This window comes from Mandrillus leucophaeus, unplaced genomic scaffold, assembly GCF_000951045.1.
Source record: "Mandrillus leucophaeus isolate KB7577 unplaced genomic scaffold, Mleu.le_1.0 Scaffold57, whole genome shotgun sequence".
Lineage (NCBI taxonomy): Eukaryota > Metazoa > Chordata > Mammalia > Primates > Cercopithecidae > Mandrillus > Mandrillus leucophaeus.
Window position 1 is genome coordinate 7,482,533 of NW_012106141.1, and position 19,776 is coordinate 7,502,308.

General features: G+C 36.7%; 1 protein-coding gene across 1 annotated transcript in view; it reads left to right on the forward strand.

Annotated features, from left to right (window-relative positions):
- The window catches only part of ERC2 (ELKS/RAB6-interacting/CAST family member 2), a 988,837-nt gene that overhangs the window by 315,797 nt on the left and 653,264 nt on the right, over positions 1–19,776 (forward strand). Inside the window, exon 5 of the mRNA XM_011998421.1 lies at positions 18,307–18,462. Coding sequence (XP_011853811.1) covers positions 18,307–18,462 — 156 coding nt within the window. The remainder of the gene's footprint in view (positions 1–18,306; positions 18,463–19,776) is intronic.

Below are 19,776 nucleotides of genomic sequence, written 5' to 3' on the forward strand. Positions count from 1 at the left end.
TGTTTGTGTCCTCTTTTATTTCACTGAGCAGTGGTTTGTAGTTCTCCTTGAAGAGGTCCTTTACATCCCTTGTAAGTTGGATTCCTAGGTATTTTATTCTTTTTGTAGCAATTGTGAATGGGAGTTCATTCATGATTTGGCTCTCTGTTTGTCTGTTCCTGGTGTGTAAGAATGCTTGTGATTTTTGCAAGACTAATAAAGAAGAAAAGAGAGAAGAATCAAACAGATGCAATAAAAAATGATGAAGGGGATATCACTATCGACCCCATAGAAATACAAACTACCATCAGAGAATACTATAAACACCTCTACGGTTACCATCACTTCTATTCGATAATGTTATGGACATCTTAGGTATAAAAATTAGAAAGAAAAAAAATAAAACCAATTTTATTCACAAGTACCTTAATTGTGTCTGTAGAAAATATCAGTGAATCCATATATACAATATTAGATTAGTAAATACATTTAGCCAAATGGCTGGCCAGTATTTTAAAATGAATCTTATTTCTACATACTAGTTACAAACAATTAGGATATGAAATTGAGAAAACAATATCACTTACACTGGTATTAAAAAACCGCAAAGATGTAAGAGCAAGTCTAACAATGGCTATACAAGACCTAATTTAAATGAAAAGGTACAAAACATAACTAAATGTAGATAACTAAAAGTTTTAAACAAGTGAAACAGCTGTCAGCAGTAGGGTAGATAAAACAGTAATGGAATATTCATGCAATGAAATGCTATATGGCAATGAGAAGGACCAAGCTATTGTCATATGCAATAGCATAAATGAATACTACCCCCAAAATAATGCTGAAAGAAGCCAGCCACAAAAGAACATATATAATATATGTTCCCAAAACAAGCTAAACTAATTGGTAGTATTAGATGTCTGTATAGTAATTAATTTGAAGAAGAGGAGGGAAAAGTGAATGTTGGGAGGGCCAGGAAGGAGGTATCTGAAGTACAGGTAATATTCTTTTTCCATTATATTCTGTTTTGTGATCTGGTTGGCCCAAATGTGTTTACTTGATCACAATTCATCATTCTGAAAACCTATGATTTGGGTTCTTTCTAATATTATATTAATACTTTAATTAAAATGTTCCTTTAAAAATAAAGGAAAAATAATTCATCAATAAAAAGATAATTCAATTATAAAACTGGGCAAAGGATTTAATTAGACATTTCTCCAAAGAAGAATACAAATGGCCAATAAGGACATAAAAAATACTCAACATCATTTGTCATTAGGGAAATGCCAATCAAAACCAGCATTACATGCAACTTCTCCCATACTAGGATGGCTAAAATACAAAAGACAGACAATAATGAGTGTTGGGGAGGATGTGGAAAAATTAGAACTCTCATATGTTGATGGTGGGAACATTAAATGGTAAAGCCCACTTTGGAAAACTGTTTAGCAGTTCCTCAAAATATTAAACATAGAGTTACCACATGACCTAGAAAGTTCACTTGTAGGCACACACCCAACAGAATTGAAAACATATGTCCACACAAAACACTGTTCACAAATGTTCATGCTACCATTATTTATGATAGCAAAATGCAAAAACAACCCAAATGTCTATCATCTGATATATGAAGAGACAAAATAAAGTATATCCACATAGTAGAATATTATTCATCAGTAAAAAGTAATAAAGTACTGATATATGCTGTAACATGGATGAATCTTGAAAACATTATGCTAAGTGAAAGAAGTCAGTCAGAAAAGGCCGCGTATTATATGATACTATTAATTAAATGTCCAATATAGGCAAATTAGGGACAAAAAGTGGATTAGTGATTGCCAGGAGCTGGGGGAAGGAGGAAAGAAGAGTTACTGCTAATGGGTACTGGACTTTGCATGATGAAAATGTTCTGGAATTAAATAGCAGTGATGGTTGCACAAACCTCTGAATTGTACACTTTAAAACGGTGAATTTTATGGTATGTTTATTATGTCTCATGAAAACTGTTATGAAAAATAAAGGAAAATATTACAAAGGAAATGATCAATAACTTTGCTTACTTAAGGCTTACAAGAGATTCTTAAGGGCATTCTAAATATGGAGAGAAAAGAATGATACCTGATGCCACAAAAACACAGTACGTAGCCCATAGACCCTATAAAGGAACCACACAATCAAAACTACAAAGCAACCAGCAAGCAATTTCATGATAGGATCAAAACCTCACATGTCAATATTAACCTTGAATGTAAATAGTCTAAATGCCCCACTTAAAAGTCACAGAATGAAAAGTTGGATAAAAAGACAAAATTTATCTGTCTGTTGTCTTCAAGAGACCCACATCATATGTAACAACACCCATAGGCTCAAAGTAGAGTTGGAGAAAGATCTACCATGCAAATAAAAAACAAACAAACAAAAAAGGAGCAGGGGTCACTATTCTTATGTTGGATAAAACAGACTTTAAAACCAACAATAGTTAAAAAGGACAAAGAAAGCCATTACATAATGATAAAGGATAAAGACTTTTCTAACCTAAAAATGTATGTACCCAACATTGGAGCACTCAGATTGATTAAAAAATATGAACTTGTAGACCTGTGAAAAGACTTAGACAGCAACGCATGATAATAGTGGGAGACTTCAACACCCCACTGTAAGCATTAGACAGATCATCGAGACAGAAAACTAACAAAGAAATTCTGGACTTAAACACAACACTTGACCAATTGGACCTAATAAACATCTACAGAATATTCCACTCATTAACCACAGAATGTATGTTCTTCTCACCTGCACACGGAACATACTCCAAGATCAACCACATGCTCAGCCATAAATCAAGTCTCAATAAATTCAGAAAAATTGAAATCATACTAACCATATTCTTGGACCACTGTGGAATAAAAATAGAAATCAGTACCAAGAAGATCTCTCAAAAGCACATGATTACATGGAAATTAAACAATTTGCTCCTGAAAGACTTGAGTAAACAATGAAATTAAGGCAGAAATATAAAAATTCTTTGAACTACATGAAAACAGAGACACAAGATACCAAAAGCTCTGGGACAGAGCAAAAGCTGTGTTAAGAGGAAAGTTTGTATTGCTAAATGCCTACCTCAAAAAGTTAGAAAGATCTCAAATTAACAATCTAACATCATTCCTAGAAAAACTAGAAAAACAAGGGCAAATTTACCCCAAAGCTAGCAGAAGAAAAGAATTAACAAAAATCAAAGCAGAACTGAACAAAATTGAGACCCAAAAATGCATACAAAGAATCAATGAAACTAAAAATTGGTTTTTGAGCAGATAGATTGATAGATCATTAGCTAGATTAACAAAGAAAAAAAGAAGATCCAAGTAAGTACAATCAGAAATGACAAAGGTGACATTACAACTTATCCCACAGAAATACAGAAGATTGTCAGAGACCGTTATGAACACCTATATGCACACAAACTAGAAAATCTAGAGGAAATGGGTAAATTTCTGGAAACACACACTCTCTCAAGATTGAATGAGGAAGAAATGGGAACACTGAATGGACCAATATTGAGTTCTGAAATTGAATAAGTGACAAAAAAACCTACTAACCAAAAAAGCCTTGAACTGGACGGATTCACAGTTGAATTCTGTCAGACATACAAATAAGAGCTGTGCTAGTTCTACTGGAAGTGTAACAAAAAGTCAAGGAGCACAGACTCCTCCCTAACTCATTCTACAAAGTCAGTATCACCCTGATACCAAAACCTGGCAAAGATACAACAAAAAAAGAAAACTACAGGCCAATATCCCTGATGAATGTAGATGCAAAAATCCTCAACAAAATACTATCAAGCGAAATTCAACAACATCAAACAATTAACTCACCACAATCAAGTAGGCTTCATATTTGGAATGCAAAGTTGGTTCAGCATGTACAAATCAATAAGTGTGATTCACCACATAAACAGAATTAAAAACAAAAACCATATGATAATCTCAATAGATGTGGAAAAAGCTTTCAATAAAATCCAACATCCCTTCATGATAAAAACCCTCAAGAAACTAGGCATTGAAACAACATACCTCAAAATAATAAGAGCCACCTATGACAAACCCATGACCAACATCATATTGAATGGACAAAAACTGGACGCATTCTCCTTGAGAACTGGAACAAGACAAGGATGCTCACTCTCATTACTCCTAATCAACATAGTACTGAAAGTGCTAGCCAGAGCAATCAGGCAAGAGAAAGAAATAAAAGGCAACTAAACAGGAAAAGAAGAAGTCAAGCTATATCTCTTCACTGACGATGTGATTCTATACCTAGAAAACCCTAAAGACTGCCAAAAGGCTTCTGGAACTGATAAACAATTTCAGTCAAGTTTCAGGATACAAAATCAATGTACAAAAATCAGTAACATTTCTATACACCAATACTGTTCAAGCTGAGAGCAAAATCAAGAATACAATCTCGTTTATAATAGACACACACACACACACAATACCTAGGAATACATCTAACCAAGGAGGTGAAAGATCTCTATGAGGAGAACTGCAAAACACTGCTCAAAGAAATCACAGATGACATAAATGGAAAAACTTTCCATGCTCATAGAGTGGACGAATCATCATTAAAATGGCCATACTGCCCAAAGCAATTTGCAGATTCAATGCTATTCCTATCAAACTACCAACGTCATTTTTCCCAGAACTAGAAAAAAACTTTTCTAAAGTTTTTATGGAACCAAAAAAGAACTTGAATAACCAAAGCGATTGTAATAGGCTGTCCTCACATTGCTATAAAGAAATACCTGAGGCTGGGTAATCCATAAAGAAAAGAAGTTTAATTGGCTCATGGTTCGGCAGGCTGTACAGTCATGGCAACAACATCTGCTCAGCTTCATGTGGAAGCTTCCTGAGGAAGATTACAGTCATGGCAGAAGGCAAAGCAGGAGCAGGTATATCACATGACAAGCTGGAACAAGAGCTGGGAGGAGGGCCCAGACTATTTTCAACAACCAGATCTCCTGTGAGCTAACTGAACAAGGATTCACTTAGCAGCAAGGGGATGCTGCTAAACCATTCATGAAGGATCCACTCCCATGATCCAATTACCGCCCACCAGGCCCCACCTCCACCATTGGGAATCACATTTCAACACAAGATTTGGAGCAGACAAACATCCAAACCATATAAGCAATCCTAAGCAAAAAGAACAAGGCAGGAGACATCATATTACCCAATTTCAACATAATATTGGTATAAAAACAGACACATAGACCAGTGGAACAGAATAGAGAACCCAGAAATAAATACACACATCTATTGCCATCTGATCTTTGAAAAATTGACACAGATAAGCAAACAACTTCCTATTTAATAAATGGTGCTGGGATAACTGGCTAGCCATATGCAGAAGAATGAAACTAGACACTTATATTTTACCATATATAAAGCTTAACTCAAGGTGGATTAAATATTTAAATGTAAGACCTCGAACTATAAGAATCCTAGAAGAAAATCTAGGAAACACCATGCTGGACATTGGCCTTGTGAAAGAATTTATGACTAAGTCTTCAAAATCAATTGCAACAAAACCAAAAATTATTGAGTGGGACCTAACTAAAGATCTTCTGCATAGCCAAAGAAACTATTAACAGAGGAAACCAACAATAGCTGCAGAAGGTGAGAAAATATTTGCAAGCTGCACATCCAGCAAAGGTCTAATATCCAGAATCTATCAGGAACTTAAACATTGAATAAGCAGAAAAACAAATAACTCCATGAAAAATTAGGCAAAAGACATGAACAGACACTTCTCAAAAGAAGACATGCAAATGTCCAACAAACATAATCATCACAGAAAAGCAAATAAAAACCACAGTGAGAAACCATCTTACACCAGTCAGGATGGCTATTATTAAAAAGTCAAAACACAACAGATGCTAGTGAGGTTGTGGAGAAATGGAAGCACTTCTACACTGTTGGTGGGAATGCAAATTAGGTCAGCCTCTGTAGAAAGCAGTTTGGAGATTTCTCAAAGAATTTAAAAGATAACTACTATTTGACCCAGCAATCCCATTACCCAAAGGAATGTAAATTGTTCTACAAAAAAGACACACACACTTACATGTTCATTGCAACAGTATTCACCATAGCAAAGACATGAAATTAACCTAGGTGCCCATTAATGGTGCACTAGATGAAGAAAGTATAGTATGTATACACCATGGGATACTATGTACAGCAATAAAAAAGAATGAAACCATGTCCTTTGCAGCAACATGGATGCAGCTGGAGGCCATTATCCTAAGTGAATTAACACAGGAACAGAAAACCAAATTCTGCATGTTCTCACTTGTAAGTGGGAGGTAACCATCAAGTACTCATGGACATAAAGATGGCAACAATAGAAACTGGGGACTACTAGGGAGGAAAGAGGCAAGGAGACAAGGGTTGAAAAACTATTGAGTACTATACTTAATACCTGGGCGATGGGATCATTTGTACCCCAAACCTCAGCATCATGCAGTATACCCAAGTAACAAACCTGTACATATACTCCCTGCATCTAAAATAAAAATTGGAAAAATAATAAAATAACCAACTATGAAACATATTTTTAAGGTTTATAGTAGTTTAGAGGTTTAGTATTCTTAATGTGTAAAAAGGTTGTATTTATCAATGTGGAGTAAAAACTTGGGGGAAAATGTACTAACATGTTGACATTTGTTCTGGGAAGAAAGATTATAAAGGATTTTTTTTCCTCTTCCTTCCTCCCATGTTAGTCCATTCTCACGTGTCTATAATGAAATAGTGAAGACTGGCTAATTTATAAAGAAAGGAGGTTTAATTGGCTCAGTTTTGCAGGCTGTAGAGGAAGCATGTTGCTGGCATTTGCTTGGCTTCTGGGGAGGCCTCAGGAAACTTACAATTATGGTGAAAGGTGAAGAGGGGAGAGTCACAGTCAGATGGTCAGAGTGGAAGCACGAAGCAGGTAGGGCGGGGGGTGGAGGGGTGCCACACACTTTTAAATGACTCTATCTCATGAGAATTCACTCACTGTTGCAAGGACAGCATCAAGCGTATGGTGCTAAACCATTCATGAAAAACTGCCTCCATGGTCCAGTCACCTCATTCTAGATCCCGCCTCCAACATTGGGGATTACAATTGAACATGAAATTTGGGTGGGGACACGGATCCAAACCATATCACTCCCCTAAATTTTCATATTTTCAATAATGTGCACTTTTCTAAACATATAAATGATCAGGAATTATTTTGAAAAAAAGAGTTTGTTTAAAAAAAAAAAAAAGCCATCATCAGAAACCTTGAAAATGCATGGTTTTTTAAAATCTTTTTTTTTTTTTCCTGAACTGAGAAGGTTCCAAATGGGAGAGGGTTAGGCTATTTATGGAAATTTGAGAATTTTGCTTGCTGCTTACTGCTTCTCTATGCTTCAGCTTTCCCATCTGGGAAATGGGTCCATGATACTAGTCTGTACAAGTTGTGGTAGGGATTAAAATGAATTAAGGCTTGGGAAAAGCCTGGCATATAATAGAGGATCAAGGAATCCTTTGTCTCTCCATCTCTTTCCTTTGAGTTTGGAAATTGAGTTTTATCTGTAAAGAAGAGGTTGTGTATTTGAGCAAGGACCACCAGAGAGAAGGAAATAAATAAGCTTATTTTAGACAGAGAGAGTCTTAACTCGCAATACACACATAGTTTGCATGTTGAAAAGACTTTAAAAGTGTCTTTGAAAGCAGAAAACAGTGGAGAAAAAATAGCAAGTCTCAGGAGGTCTATGGCAGAATAAATGACCTAGGAACTTAGCTTCCTGGCTATTGGGCATTTGGCAAATCCCTTGTCCCTGCTGGCTCTCACTCTTCTTATCTGACAAATGAAGGGATTGGACTAACTGTCCTACTTCAAAAATTCTGCCAAGTCTGAGGCTTGATGACTGGCAATTTGGACTCTCAAGGGGCCCTCCTGGGGAGTCTGAATTGACATGACATTCTTGCAAAGTTTAAATCTTAACTTTATTTGCTTCATCTTGGCCAGCCCTGTCCAGGCCAGCAGTCCCTGCCCTCTCCCTTGCTGGTGCTCAGGTTCCCTGCCTATTGTTTATTTAGGGATTGCAATTTCCTTACTGGCGTGTGCCCCTGCCAGCAGGGTTGAGAAGTCAACCACAGGCCTTATGTGAACTTCCCCTTTCAGGTTTCAGTAATGACAGCATACCAACCATCACATGCCTCATCCCTGAGGCATGGTCCAGTTTCCACATCCATCAGGCCACATTGGTGACTTAGGGTGGCCTGAATTCCACTGCTGCTTGTTGCTTTTTTTTTTTTTTTTCTGTGAGACAAACTGGTCGAATGTAGAATGATCTGTGGTATGTTTCGGCGATTCTAAAAGGAGACACCAAAACCGACCAGGAAGTAGGTTAAAAGGAACGGGAAGAGCAAGTTCAGCTTGCCAGAAGGCTAACAAGGAGAGCTTCTTCACTCAATCTTTTCCTAAAGAGCACTGGAAGAGAAATAGAGGGTTCAGATGTCCATCTTTTTAGGTTCCCTGAAATGCATTCGCTGTGTTACAAGTAGTATTCCCTGAATTGCTGGCATTCTCAGGATGGGCAGCTGGAATTCAAACCCTCTTTCCATTTAGATGTATGTGAAAGAAGAAATGCAACCCATCATTGAGGGGATGGCCCTGCACACATGGAGGGACTGCCCACTCATCTGGAAGCAGTTTCTGAAATTTTTTCCCCCCTTTCCTCTCTCCCCAGCCTCTTTACTCTTTTCTTTTGACCTTGCTCGGTGATCTTTAGAGGCTAAAATTACTGTGGAAGAAAGAACCAGAATAGCATACGTTCTCTGAAGCCAGTCCCTTCCGAGGTTGGCCTGTGGACAGCAAGGTTCCAATATGTGGCCTCCTCTCTCCTATTCAAGGCAGGCCTATCTATGGAGGGAATTATTACAGTTTACCCAGGGGGAAACCTTGGGCAAGCTATTTGTCATCTGTAAGTCTTCTGACCTGTTAAATGGGTAAAATAAATCCTTAATTCATAGGATTATGGGGAAGATTAAATGGGAATTTCCAGCACAGTGCTTGTGTAAGTAATCAATACATTCAGCTATTTTTTTTTAACCTCGAAGTTGAGGAGCTTACAAATAAATACAGATTTTTGTGTTCCTCAATCCCCCAAAAGAGAATGTCCTTGTGTGAAACTAAGTCATCAATAGTTTTTTGCTCACTCTCTAGATGATTTTGATGCAGTTGGTATTCAGGTTGGCATTGGGGAACCTTTGCTTTAGTGTGTGTCACAGGCACATGGAAATGATTTTTAATCAGTTAATGCTCCCTTCCATGCACTAGGGATGTGGAAAGCTCTTGACATTAACTGAAGTAGTTTTCTTTGCAGGACCAATACTCAGATGAGAGGCACAGGTACAGTTACCTTGGTTGCTAAAATATTGCAACACTTCTATAGCTACCCCAAACCCTCAGAGTGCCCTTCACCCATCTCCAGCCCTTACCTAGGGGTCCCCAAATTCAGCAACTAAAGAGTTAATCCTTGGCCCTGCAGGGACTTCCCAGACCTGGTTCCAGTGCTTCAGGAGGTGTCTGTCTTGTGGGGATATGGGTCTGTTCCATACTGGCTGTTGAGTGACTCGGGAATTACTCCTGACTCCATGGGATTTAAAACACTGGGGTTCAGTTTCCAATTATGGTAACACAACTCCAATGAAACTACCCTCATGTCACCAATGACATCTTAACCTTTTTCTTAGTCTTTAGGCTCCTCAAAACCTTTGACTCCTCTTCTTTCTTAAAACTATTCACTCATTTTCTAGGATTTTTCCATAATTTCCATGATTTTTGCCCCTCTTTCTTTGGCGATTCTTCTACCCTTTTCTCTATCCTTGATTCTCAACCATGTCTGAGAATTCTTTCACCACTAAGTGATGGTTTTGTCATCTCCACAGTTTTCAAATTCCATTTTGGCGTCTGGTTTTATTACTAACTGCCCAAAGGCTATCTTGTTGCCTTCTTGTTTACCAGTTTATGACTCCCTTTCAGAGCCTCATACAAATTCCTAGCTTGATTCTGAAGACTGATTATCATTCTGCACCACCTTCCTTTAACTTCCAACTCCTCTGCAGCTACATGATCTATATTATTTGAACAATTCTGTCTTCTACTCTTCCTTGAAACATAGATGCTCTGTATTCATTCTCTTTTTCTTTAAACTTACATTTATTAAATATTATATCCTGGGCACCATACTGAGTGCTCTTGATTTGGTATGTATTATTACTTCTAGCTGGAAAGAATTTCATCTTCTCTGTGATAATATTATTTTTATTCATCTCCAAACCCCATGTTAGCCTCCTGTGCTTTCTTGAGATTCCTTGACTTTGCTATGGCAATCTTACCCATTCCCGACTTCTCTATATATAGACTTATAGAATATTACATATTTTGGCATTACCTTTCTCACTATCACTTGTGCATTGTATTTTTTCTGTTATAAGTAACAGAAAACTTACTGTCATATTTGGTGGTCTGGAGAGAGGATGGTTCAAATGTAGCTATATATAGCTGTTCGAATGATGTTATAAGGGCCCATTGATTCAGGTAGGTTCTCAATACATGATACCAAAGAAGGCCACATCCAGTCATGGAGTTCTTTTCTTTTTTTTTCCTTTTCCTTACTCAGAAAAGAAGAGAGAGATCTTTTCTCCTCTAGATTAATGTTAGTCCCCTGAAAGAACTCTGATTGGCCTTCCTAGAGTTATAAGTTTACCCCTGAATCAATCCCTGTGTTCAGAAGATCCATGGTACCTGTCTCTGGGCAGGGCCACACAATTTAAAATTCTATTAAAACCGTGGGGATGTTGGGAAGATGCAGTTCCCAAAAGGAAAGGAAGCTGGGCAGACCAAAAAAGTAACATATGTATGATAGTTGGAAACAGGAGGGATGCTAACATTTATTGAGCACTACTGTGTTTTAGTTGTTATTCTGGAAACTTCCATGTAGCCACTCATTTAATTCTTGTAGCAACCTTAGGTTATAGGATTAGCAAGGTTAGGAACATGCTCAGAAAGTTTAACAGGATGAAATAAAAATGTAAGCTACTGTCTTCTACTTGTGTAAGTAACAACTGGGGAATTAGTAGGGACTTACTACATTGTTTTTGGCTTATGATAATAATGACAACTTTTCACTCACTTCGGGTAGGCTCTGTGATAGGCACTTTGTATGCATTATACCTCACTTGTAATTTTCTTAACATGCTCATGAGCATAGTCTTATTGTAAAAGCCTGAACTAGGATTTGCATCCAGGTTTGTGATTCCGTAAAGGTCAGATGTTTTACCTTCACATGCAGTATGTCTGGACTGCTTTAGATTTAGCTCTTTTTCTTAGAGCTGAGTCCATTAACAACAAGAACAAATTAATATATGAAGATCATAACTTCAAAGGTCACACAGTGTCCAGCAAGAACCACTGGATACACATCTGCTCATGAGTCCTTAGTAATATGCGCAGAGACAGGACGACAGGAAGGATGTGGTCCAAGGGCATGGGTTTCATGAAGAATGAGTCAGAAGCAGGCAAAGGAGACTGGGAAAACAAACATCAAAGCACCCTAATTGCTTTTAATTTCATCTAGTCCAACCTTCTCTGTGCTTGTACATTTTGCCATAAAGAATTAGATACCATCGAATTCTCCTGTCATCTTCTAATCTAGGTCATCATCTTTTATAGTTTGATAAGGCCCAAGAAGACGAGTTTTTGATTTTTTTCGTATTTGTTCTTTTTACTAATATGTCTTAGGCCTAAGTCAACTTCTTTCTGGAGTGTCTAACTTGGGCTCATATAACCACCGTCATCCCACACAGTAAATCCTTCCAAAGGCGGGGCCTTACTCAGATAGTCTAAGGGCTGCTCAGTTGTGTTTGCAGCTATGACTAGATGATTTTTAAAAGTTAAGCTGTTAAGAGCCTCTGTGGTATCCAGTAATAACAGTTTAGAATTTTATTCTAAATAAAGTGTAATATAATTATGTAGGGACGTTTCCTGAACATTAGATCACATCTTTTAAAAACCAAATTGGCCCTAAGTTTGTTGATCAATGTCCGTAGACCAATATGTGATCACAGTGAATTCAATGCTCTGTAAAAACCACTTATGTCTTCTCTCTTGGCCTGATATTAAAATGAAACCAGTAATTCTCACGGTATTTAAAAGGAAAGCACATTGTGACACTCAGCAATAACATAATTGTTACTTTTTGTGACTAAATGATATTGCTTCTTTTTGATGTTCCATCCACTCACCATTTCAGTATTCACAGTTCCTGGAGAGGGATTGAAATCTGTTTCTTACTGCTTAAGGGGAACATAATGTTTGACAAACACAAAAAGAGTAATAATGGCACCCCGACTAGCAAAGATACTCCAGAAAATTTACTCCCAAGGTTGCTGTACACTTAACGTCAAGTTGGATGGCTCTTGAAACTAGGTTCATGTTTTTTTAAATGTATTTGGAAAATAGAATTACCCTAGTCTCTTCTGCATTGGTCAGTGTTGTCCCTTGTGTCTTCTGGACATGTGCAGTCATTTAGAACACCCGAATCACCCAAGGATCTTGTGAAAATATAGATTTGGATTCAGTAGTTCTGAGTTGGAGCCGGAGATTTTGTACGTGGAAAAAGCTCCCAGGTGATGTCAGTGGCGCTTATCTGTGACCACACTTTGAGTAGCATGGATCCAGGCTGTCCTTCATGTTAGAGAAAGATGCCCATGGATCTTGTTGAGATCTACCTGGTATCTCACACACCTGGCAAAGTGACTGGTTCCCAATAGGTGCCCTATGCATTTGTTGAATTAATGAATGAATGAGAGAACTCCTTGTCTAAGTTTACTGTTAATCTATAGCATACATGTTCTAGAGAAATCTAGAGACAGATTTAAAAAAAGAGAGAGAGAGAAAAGGAAGAAATAAACTTATTTCAATTTTCCCATCCCACTTTCATTCTCATTTCTATAACTATAGCCCTCATGGGCTAGTGCTAGTATCTACGGCTGGCTTAAACATTAGCATGGTGGACCTAGTGGGTAAATGGCTTCTGGGGTTCAATTCCGGTGTTTTATTTATTAGTTGCCCATCAGATACCTATTTTGCATTTTTTAGATGTTAGATGTAAAATAGTCTTGGGTATAAATCTTTAATTAGAAGCTATGATGTATAATGTATGCATCAAATTTTTATAAGTATTATTTTATGAATCTGTAGAAAGAAATGATTGAAAAGAGACACTCAATTGAGATCTTTTTTTCCTAACTGAAGCAAACATTTTTCAGATGTTTATTTTTTCCCTGAAAATTTTTTTCTACATATTTACATTCCATAACCAAAATATAATATAAAGACAAAACAATTTCACAGTTGCCCTATCTCAAGACTATTTGAAAAACATTGCCTGACACGTGAGGTGCTAAGTTTCAGGAGTATGGGGTTCCACATCTGTTCTTTTACTGATGTCGTCTTAAGTGCTGGGCTTAGAACAGGAGCTCAGTAAACCACTTTTGAGTGACAGAAGCTGACAGGCTGATCTAGATATTTAGTCCCCGCCCCCTTCGTTGTAAGTTGGGGGTGATTGTGGCAAGTTTTCCCTTGAAGAATCCAAATTGTTGTTTTGACTCTTCAATTTAGTAATATTACCCAGAGCTTAATGTGATCATTACAGGCCTAAATTTTTTTCAGGAATTGACTTCTAGAGGCAGTAATACTGTTGATAAACAAAATGAAATAGATTATTTTGCTTCAGTACTTTCCAGAGCCATTCATGTTAATGTGCATTGAAAATTCCTAATAAGCATTTCTCAAACATACATGACCCTGCAACCCCCTCCTTTTCATGGAACATTTGGGTTCTGTGAACTTTGAGAAAAGCTACCCTATGTTATATTTCACTTTCCCCATCTCTAAGGAAGACCCACAATTATCTGCCTCTAGAGCTTGTTTATTTGTGAAATATAATCAAGATGTGTGTTTGAAAATCATTCCATATATTGTTTTAAAATATCAGTCATAAATAACTTGTAAAAAGGTTCAGATGAAAAAAACTCTTTGGCGATTAGGGCGTAAAATGTTGCTTTACCTTCTGAAACTCCACTTTTCAGGAAGTTACAACATATGTCTTCATTTATGTATTTTTTTCTCTATTCCAGATTAGTGCGTTGACTTTCTGAGCCATGTGCATTTAGTATCTCAATATCCATATATCACATTCAACCATATCAGGACTTAATATGGACTTCCATAGTCCTCCTTACATATATAAGGTTTTAGTCATATATCTTAGTGTTAGCGATTTTTAAAAAGGAAAATGATAAAATTCCTTCCCTCTAAATTCTTTGGACTGACACAGTTGAAAAGTAGTAGACATGCCAGCCATTATGTTTGCTTTTTATTTTCATGTTTACATTTCCTCAGTCCTTCTCTGGTTTGGCATTTTGAATATCTTCTTGGGCACAACCCAAAACTGTCTGATATAGCTGTATTTTTTGTATCAGTTTTCCTTTGAATCCTAATGATATTCTCCTACTTACTTTTCTCTGTGCTCATGATGTGAGGTATGAGCTCTGTTGCCCTTGAAATTGACTTTCTACATAAGAACAGAAATATAGGCTGGGCACAGTTGTTCACACTTGTAATCCCAGCACTTTGGGAGGCTGAGGTGGGTGGATCACTTGAGGTCAGGAGTTCGAGACTAGCCTGCATGGTGAAACCCCATCACTACTAAAAATACAAAAATTCGTTTTATGTGGTGGCACAGGCTGGTAATCCCAGCTACTTGGGAGGCTGAGGCATGAAAATTGCTTGAACCTGGGAGGTGGAGGTTGCAGTGAGCCGAGATCACACCACTGCACTCCAGCTTGGGCAACAGAGCCAGGGAACAAAGACGTTTGTGAGAAAAAAGAAGGGTGTTGCTTAATTTGAGAAAACTAGTAAAAGTAAAAATAATTTCAAAATATGTTTGGTGAAATTTTAACTTAAGATGTCAAGAAGCTTTGCTATGTTAAGAAACTTTCTATCTCAATCCAGTTCTGATTTTTCTTTAGTAGTATGTAATTCTTGAGTCCAGTGAAAAGTTGCATCTAAGCCATTTAGAAATTGTCAGTTGTAGTCCTTGCTCACTAAAGCCTCAGGAGTTTACTTTCTCAGTAAAACTCAGAAAACTGAGGCTTGCGAGGAAGCAGAGTCGTCTCCTCTTGCCTCCATGATTGGGCATTGGAATTCCACCAAGTGTTACGAAAAAATTCAGGTCTAAGATGTGAAGATGTCAAAGTGTATTGTGCCACACACACATACCCACCGACACATATATTTATATAGGTATATATATGTATACATACATACACATTTTATGGTCACTTAGATTTGAGTTGAAAATCCATCGAAATTTTATATAGGAAGAGCTGGGATATTAGCCCTTACCTTCACACTTACTTTACAGTTCAGTTCTTCTAAAGATTGTACTTAGTTATTTGTAAATGCTTAAATATTGCACTTGGGTATTTGTAAATCTCATCAACAACCAATTTGTATCTCAATAGAGCGAAAAAAATCTATATCATATTGATTAGAGTTTTAATTGAAATAACTTTTTGTATGTTTTAAGGTGAAAATATAATCTTAAGGCTTCCATGGGAATGAACACAAATGTTAATAGTGGGTATATATGAGTGGCGGGATTATGAATAATCATAATTATCTATATAGCTTTTCAATTGTTGTTTAATGAGTTTTGATTTTATAGCCTGAAACATGTTGATTCAAAATGACTCTTAGTTATTTGGAAAGTCCCTTCTGAACTTCTAGAAGTTCTTTTTCCGTAGCACTTCCATTATTGCCTTTCTTTTCTTTCTTTCTTTCTTTCTTTTTTTTTTTTTTGAGACAGAGTTTCGCTCTTATTGCCCAGGCTGGAGTGCAATGGCACGACCTCGGTTCACCCTCCGCCTCCTGGGTTCAAGTGATTCTTTTGCCTCAGCCTTGTGGCTGAGATTACAGCCATGCACAACCATGCCCGGATAATTTTGTATTTTTAGTAGAGATGGGGTTTCTCCATGTTGGTTGGTCAGGTTGGTCTTGAACTCCCTACCTCAGGTGATCCACTCGCCTCAGCCTGCCAAAGTGCTGGGATTACAGTCGTGAGCCATTGCACCAGGCTGCTTTTCTTTTTATCTATGGAGTTCTTACAGCTCAGGACTTAAGTAAGTCGCTAAGTATCACTCCCCATGTTTGTAAGTTTGACTGTCTTAGCACAGTACTATAGACTGGGTGGCTTCAATAATGGAGATTTGTTTTTCTCACAGTTTTGGAGGTTAGAACGCCGAGATTAGGGTGCCAGCATGATAAGACTCTGGTGAGGGCTCTCTTCCTGGCTTGTAGATAGCTGCCTTCTCCCCGTGTCCTTTCTTGGTAGAGGGAGAGTGAGCAGCTTCCTGGTGTCTCTTCTTATAAGGGCTCTAATCCCATCATTAGGGCCCTACTCTCCTAGCCTCATCTAATCCTAATTACCCACCAAAGGCGCCATCTCCAAATACCATTACATTGAAGGTTAGAGCTTCAACATATTTATTTTTGGGGGACTCAACATTCAGTCCATAACACTTTTTAAAATTTAAACTGGTAGTATAGAAGATTTCCATAAATGGCATCTAAATAGAAAAATACTGGCAGAATATACAAGAAAGCATTAATGGTAGTTATTTCTAGACAGTAGGATTAGAGGTTTTCTCCATTTTCTGTGAATTCAGAGTATATTGCTTTTATAACAGAAAAAATACAATAGGTATTATTTTTAAAAGAAAATGAAATACTACAGAATGTTCCATTTCCTAATAATCTTGGAATTTTCAAAATCTTTTTATTTCATCTTCTTGAAATTTTTCTGAGAATTAATAAAAGTGTCTGCAGAACATAGAGCACTCAGTTCTTGGCACATAATAGAGTTGCATAAATTTACTGGTCCTCCTTTTCCTCCTTTTAACCTGATGACAATGTTAATGATAATAACAATGATAATTACTATATTGCCATAGGAGATATACCATTGGGCATATATTATAGGCAAATAAAGTAGACAATAGCCACAAAGTCAGGGCAGACACATTTGTTGCGAGGTTTTTAAAAATGAGTTACTTATAAATAGAATAGCCTATTCATTGTCTTTACTTTTGGAATTCTTAGTCTTTTTGATTCTGAGAAAATGAATTGGTTAAAAAAGTTGGTAGATTGTTCTGAATTAGCATTCAGTTACAAATTAATATGAGCTCCTTAACTCTGTGCAATAAAATGGCACGCAGATGTGACACTGAGAAAACTTGAAGTCAGTTTTTGATATGTCAAACTTTCATTCTAAAAACTGATTGAAGCGTAATACTTACTGTTATGGAAAATTTTTTTGTCATTTTTTTTTTGTTTTGGTTCCTCTATAAGAGCTCTCTCTTCTCTACTTTCTAATGCATTGTTTCTAGTGCTCTATCTTGTGTATGGAGTCTGTCATTGGTAACTTTTTCCCAATTAATTCAACATCTGAGTGTAATATTTCTAGTTGTTGGCTCCATAAATCAATAGGTTGAAGTGCCCTGCAAGGTAGTCATGTTTTTTGTCACGTAGGGACCTGACTGCTCGCCAAATAAATTATGACATTATGATGTACTATTTCCAATCACTATAAATTTTCAATATTTAGTGTATCAGTCATACCAAGTCAAGATCCAGTTATTTAGTTTCACTTACATCTGTATTTTAGATGAGAATCCTTTTTCCCATTAGTAGATTTGAATTTCTTTCTCTCTCTGAGTCAAATTCCAAACATGCCTTATAAAACCAGTCATAAAATATACACATAAACTAACTGTTTTTGTGTTTATAAGTAGATTCAAAAACATACAGTGGTAAAACTATATCCCAAATTAAAATCTGTCCACTTAAATGGTGTTCTGTTTTGTTTTTTAACACTTAGATTACTTTTATCACTGTTGCTTTTGTAATTTGATTCCCAGATATTAGACAAACATATCTAGGTAATTCTCTGTATTGTATTGAAACATGGTCTTGATTGGGAGCTTAAACTATCATCTCACAAATGATCCTCAGCTGTGAAAAGAATCAATTGTTCTGAATTTGGGGCTATCTACACCATGGTTAATATGTAACACCACTACCAAAATTACTTTCTTAAATTCTGTTTTGATGATCTTAAAAATAATTTGTATTCTTTATTTTTATTTTTCTTTTCTTCTTTACCAACAGGACACAAAAATCGCTTCATTGGAGCGAAACATAAGGGATCTTGAGGATGAGATCCAGATGTTAAAAGCCAATGGTGTGCTGAACACTGAGGACCGCGAAGAAGAGATCAAACAAATTGAGGTTTACAAAAGTCACTCCAAGTTTATGAAGACCAAGGTACGGTCCAGGGTTATAAACTTTTATGTTCTTAGTGTGACTAGAAAGTTACAGTTTACATATGTACTTTTTCCAAATACCCATATAATATGCTTTATGTGATATTATTTAATATATGGACAACAAAGGAGAATGCAGAAGATTTTTAGTTCAGACATGTAGATTCCAAAAAGCAATCACGGAAAACCTTTGGTGGAATTTCTCCTTACTGAGAGGTTCAGGCTTTAATTAGGAGTTCCTTTGGTGTTCCTCTTCCTTGGGAAGTAACATATTTATAGTCCACTCTCTTCCAAATTTCCACCATCACTTAAGTTTGCTATTTTTTTGAAGTTGCTATCGTTGCCAAATTTCTTGCCTCTCCTAGAAGGTGTTTGTCTCAAAATATTTGCTATTACAAGCCAATTTAACTCATTTAAATGTTATTAGGTTGGGAGGCTGAGGCAGGCAGATCAGCTGAGGTCAGGAGTTCGAGACCAGCCTGTCTAACGTGGTGAAACCCTGTCTCTACAAAAAAATACAAAAATTAGCCAGGCATGGTGGCATGCACCTGTAATCCCAGCTACTCGGGAGGCTGAGGCAGGAGAATCACTTGAACCCGGGAGGTAGAGGTTGCAGTGAGCTGAGATGGTACCACTGCACTCCAGCCTGGGTGACAGAACAAGACTACATCTCAAAAGAAAAAAAAAAAGTTATTAAGCTATTGTGGTTTTAGCATAGTGTTTAAGACATAAATAGTTTTGAGTCCCAGTGCTGCGCTTTAGTTAAATTATTAAAATTCCCTAAGCCTCTGTTTCTTTATCCATGAAATAGGGATAAGAAAAATACCTACATCATTGGGTTGGTCTGATGATTCCAGGAGATTATTCATTTAAAGCCCCTAGTCCCTTGTCTGATCTCTAGAAAGTATCCATCAAATGTCAGGCATTGTTGTTGATAGTAGTATTAATGTTACTAATAATGTTATAATAGTAACATTAATATGGACTAATAGATTCCATATCTATTGCTATGGAATCTTTATAAAATATTTTAGAGTAACCTGCTCCATTAGTTTATATTGTTATTGTCAGTTTTAAAGATTTTGGATTGTATTTTTTCAAAAATAAACTTGGGGCTTTAAAAGGACCAAGCACCTGAATATTTATTATTTTTACATATGCATAATTATTAAATTTATGAATAGCCCAAATAGGTCTTTTGAGACTGTGAGATGCTTTTATCTATTCCTCTGTTTAAATCATTTTGCTTCTGAAAATAATAACTACACCAATTAAAAATTTTTTGTTCTTTTTTCTTTTTCTACCACGTGCTCTT